At 40.9% G+C, this 19,050-nt stretch overlaps 1 protein-coding gene across 7 annotated transcripts in view; it reads right to left on the bottom strand.

Annotated features, from left to right (window-relative positions):
- Window positions 1-828: 828 nt before the first annotated feature.
- Window positions 829-19,050, bottom strand: part of CHN2 (chimerin 2) — a gene marked incomplete at its 5' end in the record, with an annotated part of 164,462 nt that continues 146,240 nt past the window's right edge. For 2 of the 7 annotated variants that reach the window (XM_080338965.1, XM_080338966.1), the window contains 6 exons: window positions 829-1,198; window positions 4,603-4,708; window positions 6,350-6,487; window positions 12,445-12,522; window positions 14,259-14,432; window positions 16,846-16,930. In XM_080338965.1, the coding sequence (XP_080195091.1) occupies window positions 1,027-1,198; window positions 4,603-4,708; window positions 6,350-6,487; window positions 12,445-12,522; window positions 14,259-14,432; window positions 16,846-16,930 (753 nt within the window). In that variant the 3' untranslated portion in view covers window positions 829-1,026. The remainder of the gene's footprint in view (window positions 1,199-4,602; window positions 4,709-6,349; window positions 6,488-12,444; window positions 12,523-14,258; window positions 14,433-16,845; window positions 16,931-19,050) is intronic. The other 5 variants (XM_080338970.1, XM_080338967.1, XM_080338968.1 and 2 more) reach the window with 4 other exon arrangements.

A 19,050-nucleotide genomic window follows, 5' to 3' on the forward strand; every position in this document is an offset into this window, starting at 1 on the left:
AGATAAATACCTACATTTTTAGCAGATTTACTGTACGTTTATAAATACAGAAACATGACAAAACATAACTCGATTTTTACAGAAAAACCAAATCCTTCATAATTAACCCAAAAAAGTGCTAACTTTCCAACAAGGCCAGAAAATATCCAGTGTCCCAGCATCACTTAACTTACATATTACTGTAATTCAAGAAATATCTGGCATATGAAACTGATACTACCACCAGGACTTTTGAAAAGTTCTCAATACCATATTTTACATGGGAGGAAAACAAAAAAATAGAAGAGAAAATACTATATATTTTGGGAAATATCAAATGACTGAAAGTGTACAATCGTAGGGTGCTAGTGCCTAAATGTAAAGAAACCTAAGGAAAGCTGGACTACACACAAGAGAAGAATTCTCCTTTAAAAACACTTGCAACAAAAGAGGTATGTCAGGATAATACTGCATTAGTGGTAACTGTTTTCAATATATCACAGCAAAAATGCAGGAGAGAATTACATGGAAAATAATCAATGCACCGCATTGATTTATAGTTTGCTAAAATAAAATGCCATTCTTTCAGCTAGGTAAAGTAAAAATATCTTTATAATATAGGTTCTGTTTCACAATTGACATATATAATTATGTCTCACGGAGAGGGAAATGTATAGGCGTATACAAGAAACACTGATTAAGTACCTTTTTGCTTCTCTAGCCATATTAAAATATGTTTTGTGTTTCTTAATAAGTTAACAATATAATTGTTTGCAACTTCTCAAAACAAATATACATCTGAGGCAAGGCAAAAGATACAAGGTAAGAGGATTTTTTCTGACCTTTTTTTTCCCTTCTACAAAGAGGCATATGTCTATGAGACATAGGCTTTCCCTAAACATTTTGGCATCCATCTGCAACTTTGCAGAAATTGAAGTGCAGTCAAGGAACTTCTCCTTCATGTTTAAAAAAATTTAAAGAAATGTTGTTTTTCCTTCAAACTAATTATTTTTAAACAAATGGCTTTGAAGACATGCCTCTCTTTGTCTAAAAGAGAACATCTTCATTTTCTATTAAAATCTGCACAATTAACTTCTGGTACCGCATGTCATTCAGTGTAGCAAGGGTACTGTCCTCTGGAGGTCTCATTAAAGTAGGCCCGAACACTATCCCCAGATTTTCAGCATTCATAAAATTCTCCTTTTCATGCAAGGTAACCCTAAAATAGAAGAAAAATGAAACAAAACAAAACAAAGTAAGTAGTTGTTTCCTTCCCGGAAGAATATATGCACCCTAATCTGTGGTCCCGCTTCATATCAAGCATTGGTAGATGACATTTGTCAGTAACAATTTTTACTTTCACTCATTACAGTAACTGTTTCCAGAGCAGGTACGGTGAAACTATGGCGGGGCTGTGATTTTCAGTGCCTTCAAACCCCCCTCATGCGACTCCTAAGTGATTTTTCTATGTGGCTATTCATTAGGGTGTAAGTGGCAATTGCTTTTCTGCAAAGCATAATCATGATTTCAATGATGATGTATGGAGCAGTCCTCTATGCTATGGCAACAACAGTTCTCTGGCACGTTGTACTTGGTGTGCATCACACTCGAGGTGGGGATGTGCATCACACTGGAGGTGGGGATGAGCTTCCCGAACATGAACCTAGATCTTCTTTTGATTACCAGTGAACCCCCCACGCTCCCAGCCTGCAGGAACCCACATGTTCACACATTTCTGCCTTGCCTCAGGCCAACTAGCACCTGAGCGACTCTGATTTCTTCATATACTTCAGGAACATGCTGAATCCTGGAGCCATCCACGGATGTGGCTTGCGGAAGTCAGACTGCCACAAATGCCATCTATCCTTAACAGAGACACTTCTAGGAAGAAGCCCAGGCTGTTTTCTTCCCTGATGCAGGTCGTACAATGTAAGTACAAAAAAGGTAGGCTACACATGGCTGGAGCAAACACGGGACACCAAGGATGCGAAGGAGTCATCCCGTAGGCCTGCCGGAAGATATAAGATGTGCTTGGGATTTCCCTCCATGTAACAGAGCTGGACCACGTCTGTGTTTGTCCCAGCAAGCCTTTGGCATTGAGTTCAGTCCTGAGAGTGCTCCTGCACTGCAGTGCAGAGACAGCCATGGTCCCTTAATCGGTCACGGTCCTTCATGGACCAGACACTTCCCATTACTGAGCAGAGTACATGAACTTTCCCATCTCCTCCACAAACAGCTCCTCTGCCAGGGTGGAGCACATCTGGTTTTGGAACCAGCTCTCCTGGTAACAGCTGAGATGGCCGCTGGCCATGGCAATTCCCAGCTGAGCAGCAGTGGATTCACTCATGTCATCAGGGAAGCACAAAGAGCCTGAAACCAGAAGTAAACTGGTCCCGTTGTTTGCAAGGTCCTTATATGACTAGGTTATTCTTCCACTGTTTGCTCTCTGCAAAGAGTGGCTCTGTGACAGAAAACTATTGTTCCTCTTTCCTTTCAGGACAGAAGTCCGTTAGTGCCCCTATTCACAGATAGATCCTCATCTTTTAGCACAGACATGGTTAGCTGGGCTTTGCAAGGAGAAAAGAGAAAGCAAGACTGCCGAGCCCAAGCCACCTCTGTGCGACTGTATGCATAACACTCTGCTTTCCATCTGTGGCTGTAAGCAGTGGAGATGCTGAACAGCTATGCAATGTCACATACATCTTATGACCACCTCTGTGCAGGAGGGTAGGGCTTGGTGAGTGGCCTGGGGTGAACATAGAGAAGATTCGGCTGCACAGCCTCACTGCAACATCAGAAGGCCTGGAGTTGTATATATTTCGCCACAGGGGGGACTGCTCATGCTATGGTGTTTCCTCCAATTTTGAGCAAGAAAGTTATCAGAAAGAATGTTGCATTTGACTGAAGAAAACAATTAATTAATTGACTGACCAGCTCATTTTTTAATGCTGATACGTCCTTTGCTGGATTTTCCTGACAACACTAAGTTATTCTTTCAATTGAGAAGGAAGAAAGACAATAAAGACAATAAACAGATTCAGGGAAGGTAGCTCTAATTTTTCAAAAGCAATACAAAACTTACTCAACTTCGATTGAGGTCAATTTAGTGTCCCTTCTATTTGATAAAGACATACAAAGTGCTTTAAACAGCAACTCAGTGCAGTTTCTTTTCTGTTGAGAAACAGCGCTGGTGCAGAGTGATCCTGCAGTTTATACATAAACTGACTCCCTGACACCAATGCATGTTTTCTCCATGCAGGAAGAGCCCTGTGGGGCTGGAGTTGGGACTCTGTTTAATCTACTAAACAGCACAGTCTGAACCTAAAGGATCCTTCCTTCTTTCGCATTCAGACCTCTCTCATGGATTATCCATAGGAACTGATGTGCACTTATTTCTGCACAGATGCTGAAAGCTATGATTTGGGAAAGGGGAGGAAACTCATTGCATGAGTTGCAGGTATTTGAGAGAGAAAGCTTAATCAGCTCTTTGGACCATTTTTGTCGTCTTAGTAGTTCAGCTCAACAGCTGAACCAAAGCTCATACTGCAGTTCATGAAAAAGAAGGAAGGCAAGTCAATACCTGGCTTTTAAAAATTTGCTGCTAGGACATGAAAGTACTGATTCTGTATACGGGTCGCTTGTCTACAGCCTTCATGGGCCTTCTGGAAAGCCAGCATGGTTCATCCTGAGCTGTCCATGCGTATGTGCTGACAAGGGTGGGTGTTTGCTCACCTCATTTCTGCAGAGCCCAAAGAAGCTCCTGCATACCCAGGTAATGTCTCATTGAAAGGTAAAATTACTCAGTTGCAATGATCTGAGCTGATTCAAAATGAGGAGAAGTTTCCGCATAGTGAGAACCTGATTGAGCATGAAATGTGCTTCACAAAAGCGCTCTGATGCAATTTTACATGAGTTGAGGTCTCTTTCTTTTCATGTTGGCTTTAATATTGCAGAACAGTGCAGATCAAACCCAGAAAATACTCCAAATTTGCAACTGTGCTGCAAGTAGTGGGACAACTGAGAAGAGATCAAAAATGAAATTTAGGCACTTTTGAAAATTTTGTATGTCTTACGACTAAAGAAGCTCTGGAAAGCAAATAAGGCAGAGTGTGTTTAAAAGCAAAAGAGATAAGAAATGACTGAAAGGGCCTGTATTGTTTTTATTAGTAATATAAAAATAGGACTTGCCTGATTGTTTGCTTAACTGTGATGTGAGCAAACAACTCATAAGAGACAGCTCTTTCTTTTCAGGGTTATTGTTCAGGAAGACAAATCAGGAGGTAAGGGGAGGGAGAAGCAGTGTGTGATCAAGTGACTTGCTGCGGCACATCGAGCACATCTCTAAAGTACCTACCATTCTGGTATTTGTTAGATATTATCTGTCGCAGAGAAACATGGCAAATCTGAATTAACTCTTCAAAGGCTTGCAAAAGGATATATGCTATATATGTGCATAGCTTATACGCATTTATACAAACATTGCTTGCCTGGTTATTTGTAACATTATTGTTTTAGTGGCAGTGCCCTAATGGAAGCCTTATTAGTACTTTCTGTAATATCTCTCTTTCAAAGCAGAAAATTGTTAAGCTCTTCAAGGATTATCCTACATGCCAATTAACTCACTTTTTGAGATGAATCATTAGGTATCTAAGTGTCTCATAGTGAGCAGCAGGGAGTAACATCAACACTTCATGTATTGCTTCTAGTCTTTCATCAGGATTGGAGATTTCTGTAAAAACACCAAACAGGATTAATGTTAATAGGGCTTTCCATTTGTAAACACCAATAATTCAGGAAGCTAAGTTATTATGATGGAGTCATTTACAAGCCATTGACTGTGCTTGGAGGGATAAATATTAAACTCATAAACATGGAGCTTATCAGCAACTTCTGCATCCTCAAAAACAAAAAAAGGCTTTACAAAAGAAATGAGCAACAAAGACCACCTAATAGTCGTCTCTAAGGTCTGCAGCTCTATCTACAGGCCTGTATAGGTACAGTATCCAAGCTTCATTAAGTGCTTCCTAATGCTTTGCCTGGAACTGACTCTTTAAAATCTTGCATAAGATTACTTCCAGGAGCCTTCAACACCAGTTAGAGACTGTGCTTGAATGTGCAAGCTTAGCTACAGGTTGAAATGACACAGAATTATATAAACAAAGATTTCTGAACACCTTTAAATATGTAGGTACCAGTGATCAGAGAGCATCAGTGCTCATTTGGCAATCTCTCTAAAAATCTGAGCAGGATTTACGTATATTTTACATGAAAAGTGTAGATTCTTAAGATGTGAACTGAATCAGAGTTATATTTGCTGCATTACTTGCCATAGAAGTGGGACCAGGAGCTCAAAATTTTAGGAGATTAAGAATCTTTGTGTTCTGGTTTTAATATATTAGTGTATTGAGATGATAGGAACTGCTTCCTCTGGGCATGTTCTTTATAGGACAAGTGATGAGCAAGAATAATTTCTCTGCCAGGAGGAAGAGGAGAGCACAGGAGAGGGGTATCTGTGGTTGCACTGAGATGCAAGGTGGGGTGAGGCTGAGGGGAAGCAGCACAGTCACACAGGCACACCACTCCTCCTGCTGCTTATCCATTCAAAATTACTAAGGATACTTTTCAAAGAAGAAAGCAAGCTACTTCTTATACCCGTCAGGTCTTTGACACTTTTTGCTAATAATCTGATTTTGATACAATCCACTGGCTGAGTTTTCATGAATGACTATCATTACATGGAAGGCTGTGCCCTGGAGGGCGAATTTTGAGGCAAATCTCAGCTCTCTCTGCCAACATTATGGCAATGAGTGCTGCTCTCCTCCCCGCTTCCTGGTAGTGTGTACCCATGACCTGCGGGCTCTGGGCAGGGGGGAGCTGCCATCTGGACATGAGTTAGATGCTGTAGGACCTAAAGAACAGTGGATGCACCTGAACTGTGGGGCAGGAGTGGTTTGTGGCATGCCCCATAGCTCTGACCCCTCACCAACTGAAGGAGGGGACACGCTTGTCAGTGATGCAGGTTTGTTGCCAAAGGAGGCCATGATACGTGAGATGGGGAAAACAGTGGGGAAATGGGAAGCAGCCTGAAGGCTCACACTGGTGACTCATCCCTGACCTGTCAGGGATCACTCAGTTTTGCATGAGTCTGTGGCTGTGACACCAGCCCTGGGAGGCTGTACCTGCATGATGTCCCATCTGCAATAACATTCAGGCAAAAGCTTCATGTGAAAGAAGGACATGACAGAGAAGTAATGAACACAACGCCCTTGCTTCCAGTTTGTTGTCTCTCTTTTCTTCTTCTTTCATGTGGACAGCTTTATGGATGGGAAATGTAATTAAAGATCAGTACAAATTACTATGCAATACTTACTTGCTGCCTCTATGAACTTGGAATAGGTGTCATAGGTGATCACAGGAATTGGTAAGTCTCTGAAGTATAGCTTCAGTGCTCCGGCAATGATGTTTATGTCTGGATAAATACTGGCAGAAATATCAGCCTTGTCACCATCTAGAAGAGGAGGAAGAAATCTTTTTGAAACCAGGCTAATTTTGACTGAAACAGGGTGAGGCTTCTAATTCAGATTTATTGTGTCCAACCTGACAAGAAAAAAACAACCTGAAAGCATTTGGAAGGCTTAAATGAGAATATATTGCTGCCGACTTTACAGGATATGAATGAGGAATGGCAATTTCTTTATCTTTTAGTAACCGATTTATTTGCTTACATCTTTTGGAGAGGCTGGTGATTACATCAACAGTATTTGCAGTGTACTAGCTCACAGATAATATTTTAAAGTTGGATGAAAAATCATGTTAATAATATGTTATTGAATTTGGCCTATTTATTCACTACAAATAAGCTATTAATAATTTGTTCTGATGTTGTAATTTGTATCCACAGATCAAGGCACAGGTGTATGAATAATTTTTTTCATTTTCACTTGAGAAAACAGAGGCACAGATTTCCAATGATCTTGAGGGGACAAGCAGGAAAAATCACAGTAAACATCCAAATCTTGTAAGTCCTGCACCAGTCTATTTATATTGGTTAGCTAGTAATAAAACTGCCTTATTTTCTGGATGTCCTCTAATGTCTTCATATTTGACTTATTTATTTATAGCAAAGATCTGAATTTAAATGGACATGCTATGGCATTTAGCCATACAATTTATTTTGAAATGTGTATCGCAAGTTGTTAAATGAATATGGATACTTCTAATGGATGAACAGCTAAATAGATGTATTATGCAATTGAAATGACATACATTTTGTTTGCCACATATTATAACAGTTAGTTAGAACTACATTACTGAGCACTTATAATCACATGAGCTTAACAATTACAAGTGCTGCTGGTAAGCCCTTGACCAACGCATGGCTTGCAATGAGTGAAATTACAAGAACTAGCAGCGAGCCTGGATCACTATTATTTTTCAAGTTCAAATGACTACATCTGTTCTGTACTACCTGGTACCCTCATATCCACATTTTTCTCCAGACCAGGAAATTCTGCTGTCCTCTCCTGAGGCCTGTCCTTGGACAGGGTAGGACACTGGTCAAGCAGGGGCTGAGGCTGTCTGGATTTAATTCCCAGCTTTACCTCAGGCTTCTTTGAGATCAGTTATACCCTGTAGTCTTTGTTCCCTACCTTTCAAGTGAGGATAATAGTGCTTTCCTTACAGGAGGTGGTGAAGATCAGGACCATGTGGTGAGTGGGGCAATATGAGGTTATGCTTGCTTGAATGGTGGAGTTTGCTTGTATCTGCCAGGAGGTGCAAGCACAAGCTTGAGCTGTTGCCACTGAGGTGCTGACATGCTGTAGAGCCATTGCCTCACTTGTCTCACAATAACTAGTGCTTGTAGACATGCCCTGATACAGACAGATGAGTGGGTGTGCTTGATGCATGGCGTCTAAGATGGTGATAAAGGCTTTCACAGCAGAGTAAAAGAGTTTATATTGATTGTAGACATTTTATACAAACCTATGGCATTAATCTTGAAGGGATACGTCCTGTCCAATGTATGCACATAATTCTCATTAAGACTAATAGCACTACATGGTCTCATCAAGAGGAGATTATATGCTTAAGTGTTTAAAACAAGCGGCCTTTCTTGATGCAGCTGAGCAGTCTGAATACATCCATCAGCATTTAATTTAATACAGCATCAATAGGCCCTAGGAGGATGTTTACACTGCTCCAATCTTTTGTTTAATCCACACGTTACAGGCACGGTAGCATTAGTCTTGTAAAGCTTTGTGTGGAGAGCTCTATTTAATTGATGGACACTGAGCGCTGAAAACAGATACCACCAAGGAGCCGGCAGCTGCATCAGAACAGATATAGCAAAGCAGAAGCTTGCGTCTATTATCCAGGTCACCAGTACACTAAATGGAAGTGTTATTTATTTAGTACTTTTACAAAGCAGCCCAGCAAGCTTCCTTAAAGGGGCGCTTCAGATAGAGGTACTTTCAACTACAATGTACTTCAAACATACCTCTTATTTACGTATTTGCTTACTGTAGGAAAAATACATTAGTTCTCAACTCAAAGATTTTTCTCTTCACTGCAGAGACAAACGTACATCCATTGGAAAGGCAGTGAAGATTATTTTAAAGTGAGTGTAACAATACATCTGTTATAATGTATGAGTTAGGATGCCTTTAAGTATTAATGTAATATTTAACAGTGTAATATTTTTAGCAAGTGTATTGTACCAGCCAGTCATACAAACAAGTGGGGGGACAGAATGCACTGGTGACAATGGCAGCTCTGTGAATAAAGCACACAATGAGGGTTTTCTGGATGCCACAACGCCACAGCTCAACAATGCTGACAGAGAGCAACTGTCATTCTACAGCACCAACATTCACCAGATTATATAAATCCACATTATTCCCCTCCTTCTCATTACAAAAATCACTAAAATGGAACATTGTCAGTGCCTTAGAGAGCCTAATGCTAATTTACAGTAGGGTATTTACACTGCTTTGGCTTAGGAAATGAGCCCTAGTTTGAATCAGACGAAGGCAAACTTCTCCCTGTTTAAAACCAACTACGACAGCTTCATGGGGCCCAGAAAATATTCTGTGAGATGTCATTCTCTTCCTGGACTGTCAACTTTCAAACCTGCCTTTGCTCTTCTGTTCTTGCTGTAATTGTTTGGAAGCAACATGTGAGTGTCCCTTTGGCAAGGCAGAATTAGTCAGGGGGAGGGCTGGCTTCTCTTTAATGTGCCCTTCTGCTGCACGTGAAATCAGCAGGAGAGGTCCCCAATGGCCAAGGCACCCCTGCGCCCCATCCCTGCATCATCCCATCTTCTGGCTCCTGGGGCTTGTGAAACCAGAAAGCTTGATGGCATTATCTGAAGGATGCGTCCCACGCATTAAACAGGAGGACTCCTTGCTTGTTTATTTTCACACCCATGTTATTAAAAGCTGTATTTCCAGAGATGCAAAAGTGTACTGGCATTCTAGCCGGGTGCCTGAGGACTGGCTTGGAAAGGAAAGGCCGAGAGGGACCTCTCTAATGCCAGAGTGTGGTGCTCTGCTTCTGCAGGCACCATGCCATATAATCCTTCTTGTAAACCCCTCAACTTCCATTTTAAAACTAGCTAAGGTTTTTATCCCTGTTCTTATTAGAAGGTTGTTTCAGAGCCTTGCCTTCAGGTGGTTAAAAATGGTCTTTAAATTGTCAAACTATATTTATTCCTGGCCCATGTATATCCTATAGTATTGTTCCAGGCCTATCGATCAGATTAAACAGTTCTCTTCTCTGGTTCATACACCTGCTCTCACCTTCTACTTTGACAGCTGACTCTCCAAGCTCTTCTAAACCACATTTACCTTCTCCTATGCAACATACTCCAGAGGTAGTGATGTGGCCACAGATACGGCTGCTTCTGCTGCAACACCTACCTATTAACCAGAACTGATCAGGAATTTTCCACTTTGTATTTCAGACACAAATGCCACCTCCTTCCTTTTTTTTTTGTCACTTTTGCAAAAAATATACTAATTTCCTGTAGTGAACATGAAAACAACAGTTCTGTAAAACTCCCACAAACTTCACTTTGTGGGCAGAAAATGAAATTTGAACAAAAACCTTCCCAGCATTGCTGGAGCTAAGACCTGCCACCTGGCTCTCAGCTCCCTTCTCTCTCACCTGGGACTGATATCTGGGATATTCCGCATCCTTAGCATAGTCCCCTCCCCACTGCTCTGGCTTCTAGGGCTAAGGAGGGGTAACTGGGCAGCAGAAAAGTGATGTTCCTACCTGCAGGGCTGGGATGCAGGAGAGGCTGGGATCCTCTGTCTCTGTAAACTTGGATCTGACAGGGAAGCAAGCCCTGAGCTGTCAGGTTGGAAGTGTCTTGCCAATTCAACCTTCTGGCAGCTGACAAACACCTTCTAGCTGCACAGCCCACAAGTCACAACAAAAAATCTATTTTGGTTTTCTTTAAATCCTTTCATGCAAAACCCCAAAAACTCCTGCTTTTCCATCTCAGTTCGTGGAGAAAACATTTTCAGAACTGGAAAGTTCTCAGCTTGAGGTCTCAATAATACTCCAGTCATATAGTTCTCATAATAAGATGTTCACTGTTCCACTGCTTTTAGCATTATTCATGGCAACACTCTCTTTCCTTTCTTATCCCTTTTCCCTCACGAGATTGTTAAAAGAAAATAAAGACACTGCTTTTATCAACTTATGCCAAACAGTTTTTCCCACAGCAGATGTATGCAAACTCAGTCCTTACTTTCTCTGCTTCCATGTTTATCCGTGTTTTTTCCTTATGAAATCCAGTACTGCTAGTGACCTTACTCTTCCTGTTTCTAGTTGCTGCCTTCTTTGCCATTAAATCACGCTTTCTTCCTTTCTGCGTGTCTAACTCAAGTGGGTATTGCCACCAGATTATGCCACGAGTACACGCAATTATAAAATATGCTGTCTGTAAAACTGAAATGGCTCCAATAGTTTGAAGCATATGCAGAGGAACTACAGCTAAGGCATTGTTCAAGCCACGCTCAGACGTAAATTTCCATCTGCTCTCTTCAAACTCTTCCCTCTTCAGCCTGTCTTTCTCCTTCTGGGTTGCATTCAGGTTGGTACACTGAGCAGAGAATTAACATGCAGAACAAAAGGGTTCACCAGGCCAGATCTACCTGCAGGGAGCAGAGTGGTACCTACAGGGACTGTGACCCTCTCAGTAACGATGCTTCATGTGGCACATCTGCAACATGTATCTTCCTATGATAGCAGTCAGATCACTGTGCAGCTCTTTTGCCTAAATCATGGCTGACCTATACATGTATATGCATTTGTTCATAGCTGCAGCATCCAACACGTTTTAAAACATATTATTTTTTGAAGGATATTTTGGTATAGCATGGAAACAGTCACTTTGGCAATTCCTACTTGGACTTCCTTTGCCAGTGACATCTGCATGACAAACTGTCCAAACAAAAATGTATTCAGGCACAGTAAGTGTAGGACGTGCCACCCATAGCCCTTGCTGGCCCTGCCTAGGCTCCCTGGGATCCCCCAAACCTCCTGCCATGGGTCCCCAGAGCCCCCAGTCCCTGCCTGAGCGACATGAGAGCTGTCTCCAGGTGCAGCATGGCCATGCCTGTTCCTGGCTCTGCACTCCTCTGACTGGTACCCTGACCCACAGGCTGACTTTCTGCCTTGACCTCCTGAAAAAATGAAGTAAGAAGGAGAACACTCGTTATAGGAAAGGAGAAGAATATTTGTGTAACTTCTTAAATGTACTTGAAAATGTGTTTTCTGTTGATGAAGACCCTATTCTGCACTCACTGATATATATATCTACTTAAAATTAGTCCTGTGTGCCAAGACTGTGTGCACAACTAGAAACAAGGTAATCAGCTAAATCTGTTTAGAAGGTCTAAAGGATTAACAGGCAGAGTTTTAATTATTGCTTTTTTCAATATGCTGTACAACCAATCTCCCCAATGCTCCTCTCATCTGTTGTGCAGATGCAATCACGTGCACAGTGGTATGCTGCTTTCTACAAGGCTACATGCAGAATGACTTCCCAGTTGAACTTCCTGGTTCTTAAACACATAAACAGATTATTGTATTGTAAACCACTGAGTCTACTAAAGATAGGACTAAGAACTTTCCCCTGGTACTATCTAGGCTTGTACTTGAACTAGGAGCCCAGGCTGTACTGCTTGGCCGAGCAATCATCCAGTTCCCCAAGCACTTGGCCTTCTGCCTGCCATTACTTACTGTTTAGCTATTCCTTCCAACTCTGAAATATGATTTATTCTTATGAAAAGCACTACAGATTAATTTAAAAAGTCAGAAATGACAGGTTGCTTTCTGTACTTCTGCTTATATGCCAGTTTCATTACCATGGTACTGAGGTAAACAAAAGAAGAACTGAGAAGTCCTAGAACTGAAACCTTAGGTTAAAATTGTGGAAGGTTAAAAAAGGTATACCTCGATCAAAGGCCATTTTCACATCTTCAATGTGCTCAGTGAAGCCTGAGACTCTATAGAGGCCCTCTGACTTTAAACCTGAAACAAAAAAGTTCTTGGTGAAGTTTGCTTCAGTAACCAACAAATATTCAGGCTTAAAAACAATAAAGCAAGAACAACAGATCTAGTAAGTGTAGCAAAATATTAATTGTAATGTGAAACTTCAGGGCATTTAAGGAAGGATCTAGATAATTTGTTAGGTACACATTTGATGATGTTAGAGGAAAATATTGCAATTTGCTAATGGTGGGGCATGTGATGTTATCATGATTTATTCATTTTATGTGGGAGATTTTCCTGGATTTGGCTATAATTAATAAAGCTTTAGAGGTCTCCTTTCCTTTTACCAGTTGCTTAATGACAAATAGCAATGCAAGTAAGAGACTGCCTTTCCCTACGAGCACATTTGTTTACAGCTTTTACTTTTACACAGCTGATAGATGTGGTGGAAACTGTTATTTTCCACCTAGGTACATCCCTTCTACAGTTCTTGCACCACAAGAGACCTACTCACTTGTACAACTCTCCCCACGTTGCTCCACACCAACACGAAATGTGCAGGGCAGCCCAGTAGAGCAGGCAGAGCTAGACAAGCACAGTTATACACCTTATATACTTTCATCCCAGAGCTCCTTACTGTGACTATGCAGAGCGCTAACCTACCTAAAAGATCCCATGGACTTTGTTTTCTTAAGAACAAAATGAGTTATCTTAGATAGTTCTACAGCAATGAAATAAAGAAATTTAAAGATGTTGAAAAAACAGAGAGCAGGCAGCAGATTTTATCTTAATCAATAAATGTACAAGTAAGTGATTAGATCTCAAATGCAATGCAGCTTCCTGCTACATCACTGGAGCAAAGCTCTTCTCTCTTTGTCTAAACTATTCTTTCTATTTATCCCTGCAATGATGAAATAATCCTGGTAGAGCTTTATGGAGCAGTGCAGGGGATTTACTTGTAAATCTTTGATTCATTTCAGTAGATGATGTGTGGCTTTGAAATCCCTCTGGCTAGTACCAGTGTGTTGCCATGCAGATTACTGTGATGCCAGGAATTCAACATTATGAGATTTCCGTGCTGAAGCTATGACTAACAAGGAAATTTGGCTTATTGGGCAGCACGACGTACACATTTGCTATCCAAAGCAAAAATATGCAATCATTACTGTGTTGTGTTGGAGGGGATATGGTATTTCTTCAATCTGGCATGCTACTGCGTAGCAAAAACCTGTCACAAGCTGGAGTTTTGGCTGTGACATTGCCGCCTGAGCCACGGCATCCATCAGTCAGTAGCTGAGCGTCATGTGAAACCCTGCATAGTTTGTGACATACCACAAACCACCACAGCCTGGGACCTCACTTGTCTGAATCACTTCTAGTCACTTGTGTTCTCTTGCCCATAATGTCCAGAAAGGTTATTAATAAGGGATTTGATTTAAACTGATTACTCTGAAATGGGAAGTGTCCCTATGTATGTTAAAATAAAATAATGAAAAAAGACACATAAATATGAACTTAAAGTTCACTTTAAAGTTCACCCCTTTCAGAAGTGTAACGTAATACATGTTTTGACATGTTTTCAGAAACCATTTCAGGAAATTGCATTATGAAATGTCATAATTTAATTTTCCTAGCTAATGCAAAGCAATGTATCACCTACACTAAAAAACCCCTTGTCTCATCCTCTATTCAGTGTGTATGAGCATACTACCCTGTCCTAGCTCAGCACTTAATCTCCATTTAATTGTGTCTGTTACTTTCCGAAGTGCACAAACCTCTTGCTTCGATCTCTCGAATGCAGGAATCCACAACCATTGGCCTCTGGGTATTGTGGGCTTTCACCAGTGTGGTGAGATCGCAGCAGTAGACTCGCTTTATCCTCTTGAGGTCTGGCTGGCAGTCATTGGGCACGTATTTGGAGCACTGCTTATGTACGTTCAACCCACAGTCTGTAAACAAAGTTAGTCAGGTTAATTAATTAATACTAATGCCAATAGGTCTTGTCTAACCATTTATTTCCTTGGGCCACATCAAACAAGGGGCATGACTTCCCCGTCACTCAGAAAAGCTAGAATAAATAAGATGGAGATGAGAAAGAGGATCATAGAAATGTCCTGCAAAAAGCTTATGGTGGGCAAAATGAACTCCGGCTTAACTGTTACAAAAGCTATAGAAGCCCTGAAGGTCCTTCACACACCACTGAGCTGGAGGTGACCACTGCTGCAGTCTGGGGCAGTTCACTGCCAGACATGTAGCTCTAGGTGTTGTGTTGGAAAGGACATGGGACAACTTCTGAGTATTTTAGTCTAATATTTTATAAAATTAGCACAGTAATGATCGTCTTCTGCTTGCCAGCTTGTGGCTTAGCACTGCTAGCAGGCGAAGAACCTAAGATTCAACTGAGCATTCAAATTGTGACAGTGCTTTGAGCTAGTGGGTCTCCCTTCCCATTCCACATTCCTGCAGTGTCACATTTTGGCTCTGCCACATCAGCAGCCTCCCCATCCCCATCTCATCACTTCACTGCTGACTAAAGTGACTCCTGAGTTTAGTCTGTAGGTCAGCATAGGCATATAAAATGCTGTGAAAGACATGATATAAAAAAGTGATTCATTTTACAAATGGTTCTTGGTGTCTTACTCCAGAGTCAAATCCTACTCTTGGTTGCACAAGTGGGTTTCTATGAACTTAGAGATCATCGCTTGATCTCCACAAATAGAATTTCTCATAGATTCAAATATTTAGCCAAATGAATTTTTAAGCCTCAGTAAAGGGAACACCACCATCGCAAGTCACATTATCTTGCATAACTCTGATTCCTGTTTTAATGCCTTCCCAGTCATGCCCATCCCTGGCAGTACCTTTTGGGCTAATTTAACTTGTCCAGTATCATCACTAATAAGTTAGTGTTCATGTTGATTTTCTGCCCGAGCTACGTAAAATATAAACTTGTCTCTATTACTTGCAGCACATTTCAGTATTATTCTCTATAAAATATTAATCCAGCAAAATCATATCATCTCTACAAACACACCTACACTTTTCATGGAATTGGTGTGTTTCTCCTTACACTTATTACTGCATAATACATGATTGTTTTCTGAAATCTAAACAAATGTGAACAGCTGCAGTTAGGAATCTCGCTGTACTGTTTTCAGTGCTGTTCTCCAAACATGTGTAGTTAAATCCAAATGCATCTCTGTACTTGGAGTTAAATGCTGGTGATTTAATGAGGGAGAGTATTATGTTTCATACTAAATAAATAAGCCTTTTAGTAAGTTTATTATTTTATATATGTGAAAAAATACAGTTCTATGCATTAGTGAGGTCAGATTTTGCATACTTGTGTTTCAGATCAAATGGCCTGAAAAGCAAATTACTATTAATTTTCCTCTTTTTAATGTCCTCATATTCTTTGCATTACCATTATTTATCTACAGGCAGACAAGATGCAGCACTAACTGAGACTGTGCTTATTAAAACTTTGCATTTGTGAAAGGTATTTTGACCCTTCAAATGGCTGTCTAAATTTTAGGTAACAACCACCTCCTCTGCCCATGCAGGACAGATGTTGGGGGCAGATGTGTTTGGTGCCAGTCTGAGACCAGGAACACTGGAGGTCAGGGCAGGGAGAGGTATGGCAGAAGGATATTCAGTTGAGACATGGAAGGGATTGAAGGTCTGTAGAAAGAAGCTATGAAATCCCATTTGAAATGCGTCAAATACCATTTTACCTCCTGAGTCCAAAAGCTCGTGATGTGATGATTATTGTATCTTTTGCAAGATGGATTATTTTTCACAAAAGAACAAGCAAATTTAAAGTAATTAAAATGCTATTAAAATGCTGATACAATTACAGAGGCACCAGAAAACTAATCCTTCTGGGAAAATGAAGGTTTTATTTCTTGCCTTCCCGTAAGGTGGGCTACTCAAGGCTTGCAGCAACACACGGTATTTTCATAGGAAACAGGTGACAGTTTTTTGCAGACATAGTCACTTCTTAGCCATTGGTGGCAAAAAGATGAGTTATGAAGCCTAGTTGCTGGCTGGCTCTGCCATTTTCAGAGCTTTTTTCTTAAGATGTAAAAACATTCAGGTATAACTTAATGGCACCATAAAGAAGAATTCTTAATATATACACCAAGGCACTACTGAAAGGATGTCACTCTCAGCGACCAAGGGCTGGTGGCTTCATTTCTAAACCAGCTAATGGGGAAAACAACATCATTCTAACTTGTGTGGGAGGAATTCTTGCCTTGTTCTGTAAGGTAATCCCTATCTCCCCACCCGCAGGGGGTGCAGGGTGAGGGTGGGAGGGACACCTGAGCATTTCAAGAGAAAGAGAAAATATAGAAGTGTTACCTGAACACCTCACTCCCTGAGCAATGAGACCCCACATGAAGTTGGCACAGTATTCACACCAGTGCGGACCTCGAAATGTATGGACCTGTAATACAAATGGGGGTCGAGGGGGAAAGAAATGGGGTCATTAAGAGGCAGACGGTCTGACAGATGGAACAACTGAAATGGATAAACAACAGAAGACTCAGTAGGAGTAAATCTTCAGCACGCAGTGCCCACATCTTTCCAAAGTCTAGATGAAATAAACCATGGGAACAGAAATTTGCTTTGATCTTGAGGTTTATCTTTCAATAGGCTTAACATAACAGAGGCCTGGGCTGTACATGGTACTGAAAACACATGGATTTTGCTAGCTGACATTTTAGCTATAGGGGAGGGCAAGAAACCAGGTTCACTAGTCAAAGGAGAAAAAAGTAAAACTAATAATCCAAGAAACTGTAGTCGGTGCTTGTATTTGACTAGTTCAAACAAAACAGGAATGATTCAAATGCTCTTCAACAGATCACTTTAAAGTAGGGGAAATGAAGTGACAGAAACTCCCTTTGAATGCACCACGTTTGGGTTCCCCATAAACCCGTGTGACCACAAATCTGGTGCAAGGCCCCTGTTACAAAAGCAGCGGGCAGGTTCGAGCACGCTATGACTATAGTGTTACATGTGTATTTATACGCCCTTCAACACTGAACCAAACTCAAGGCAATTGCTGTAAATCTGTATCAGGAATGATAACAAATGCTTTGTGCAGCCACTCCAGGCAGCGGCTGGGTAATGATCTGATTTTGCATAGTAGAATCCATTAGTGATGAAAGCAAACGACACCCTTTGCCACTGTAGTAAGTAAACTGAACTCACATCAGGAAAAGACATCGGTAGGCTCTTTTTTGGTAGAGCAAACTTCATTTTGCTACAGTCCACACATCAGTAAATAAGGAGGAATAAAATAACCTGCATACTGACAAGAGCTCATGGCTCACCCGCCAGGTTTTGCACACCACCATTGCTTCCTCTGCTGCTTTTCCAAAAGCTATGGCAGAAAACCCTTTTATTTAAGAAGTATGGTCTGCTAGAGTAAGTATTTCATTTTAATTGAAAAGAAGAGTAAATAGTGTGGTCTATACCCGTGTGAGTGGACATAGTAGGAGCTAGTTCTGGCCAGAGACTTAATTGAGCTTAGCAAAACATAAATCATACACACTCCAACTGCTAATGCTTCCTTTTCCTTCTCTCTGCTCGTTTACCCATCAAGTGGATGGCTGAAAGGCCACTTCCATCCCTTGGGATGGGAAAAGCTGCTTTTTACTTTTCATAAAGTAAAAACAAAAAGGTCATTGCCCTTTTCAAATAAAGTTGGTGAAGTTTTAAGGCAAGCATTTTTCTTGCTAATGTTTTCACCCCCTTTGTCTGCAGGAACATACCCAAACAAGCCTGTACTCTTGAGTCCATTCCCTCGGAAAATGAAGTATTGTGATTTTAATACAGACCACTCTTTCTGATTTAGTGATAAAATTGTGAGCCTGACCACAAATGACTCCTAACCGACTACCCACAGTCAATAATTCTGTGAATAAGCTTAAAGCAGTAGTAATTCTTCCCCCACTTTGCTAGTAAAGGTCAAAACTGGAATGTCTGAATGGTCATATTTATTTTTTGAAATGGTATTTTACCTCTCAGAAAAATGTGTATCTCTGGAAAACAACACTTTGCAATAAAGTTTGAGATAGATAGATAGATTTAGACACATACTTCTTTCTTATTACATCTTATTTTATTTTGCAGGGTGGGTAGCTTGAATTTCAGACATGGCTTTTAGTGGGGGTAAATGGTCATACCTAGGATTAGCTGGTGAATTGAGTTTCAGGCACATGCTCTATGTGACCTTCAGTGGATACAAAGCTACGGATACAATTAATTATGCCTGTATCTTCACCATTTTTAGACTGATAACCACATAATTAGTAGGTCTGCACCTGCATTTAATTGTGGATGAAAATCATCTGCTATGGGAAGATCGCTAACTATGTCTTCTGATTTGCAGAGCTTTAGAAAAGCTAACCTCATGAAAAGTGGCTGTAAAAGCTCATTCGGGATTTTTAAAACCGCACCATTTCACATTTGAAGGCCATCACAGTTGCTAGGATATTTGGGGCCTACTGGCTCACTTTACATAAAGCTTATTTCAGCTGCGGCATATTTAGAAAATGGTAG

The sequence above is a fragment of the Nesoenas mayeri genome (assembly GCF_963082525.1).
Source record: "Nesoenas mayeri genome assembly, chromosome: 2".
In the NCBI taxonomy this organism is placed as follows: domain Eukaryota; kingdom Metazoa; phylum Chordata; class Aves; order Columbiformes; family Columbidae; genus Nesoenas; species Nesoenas mayeri.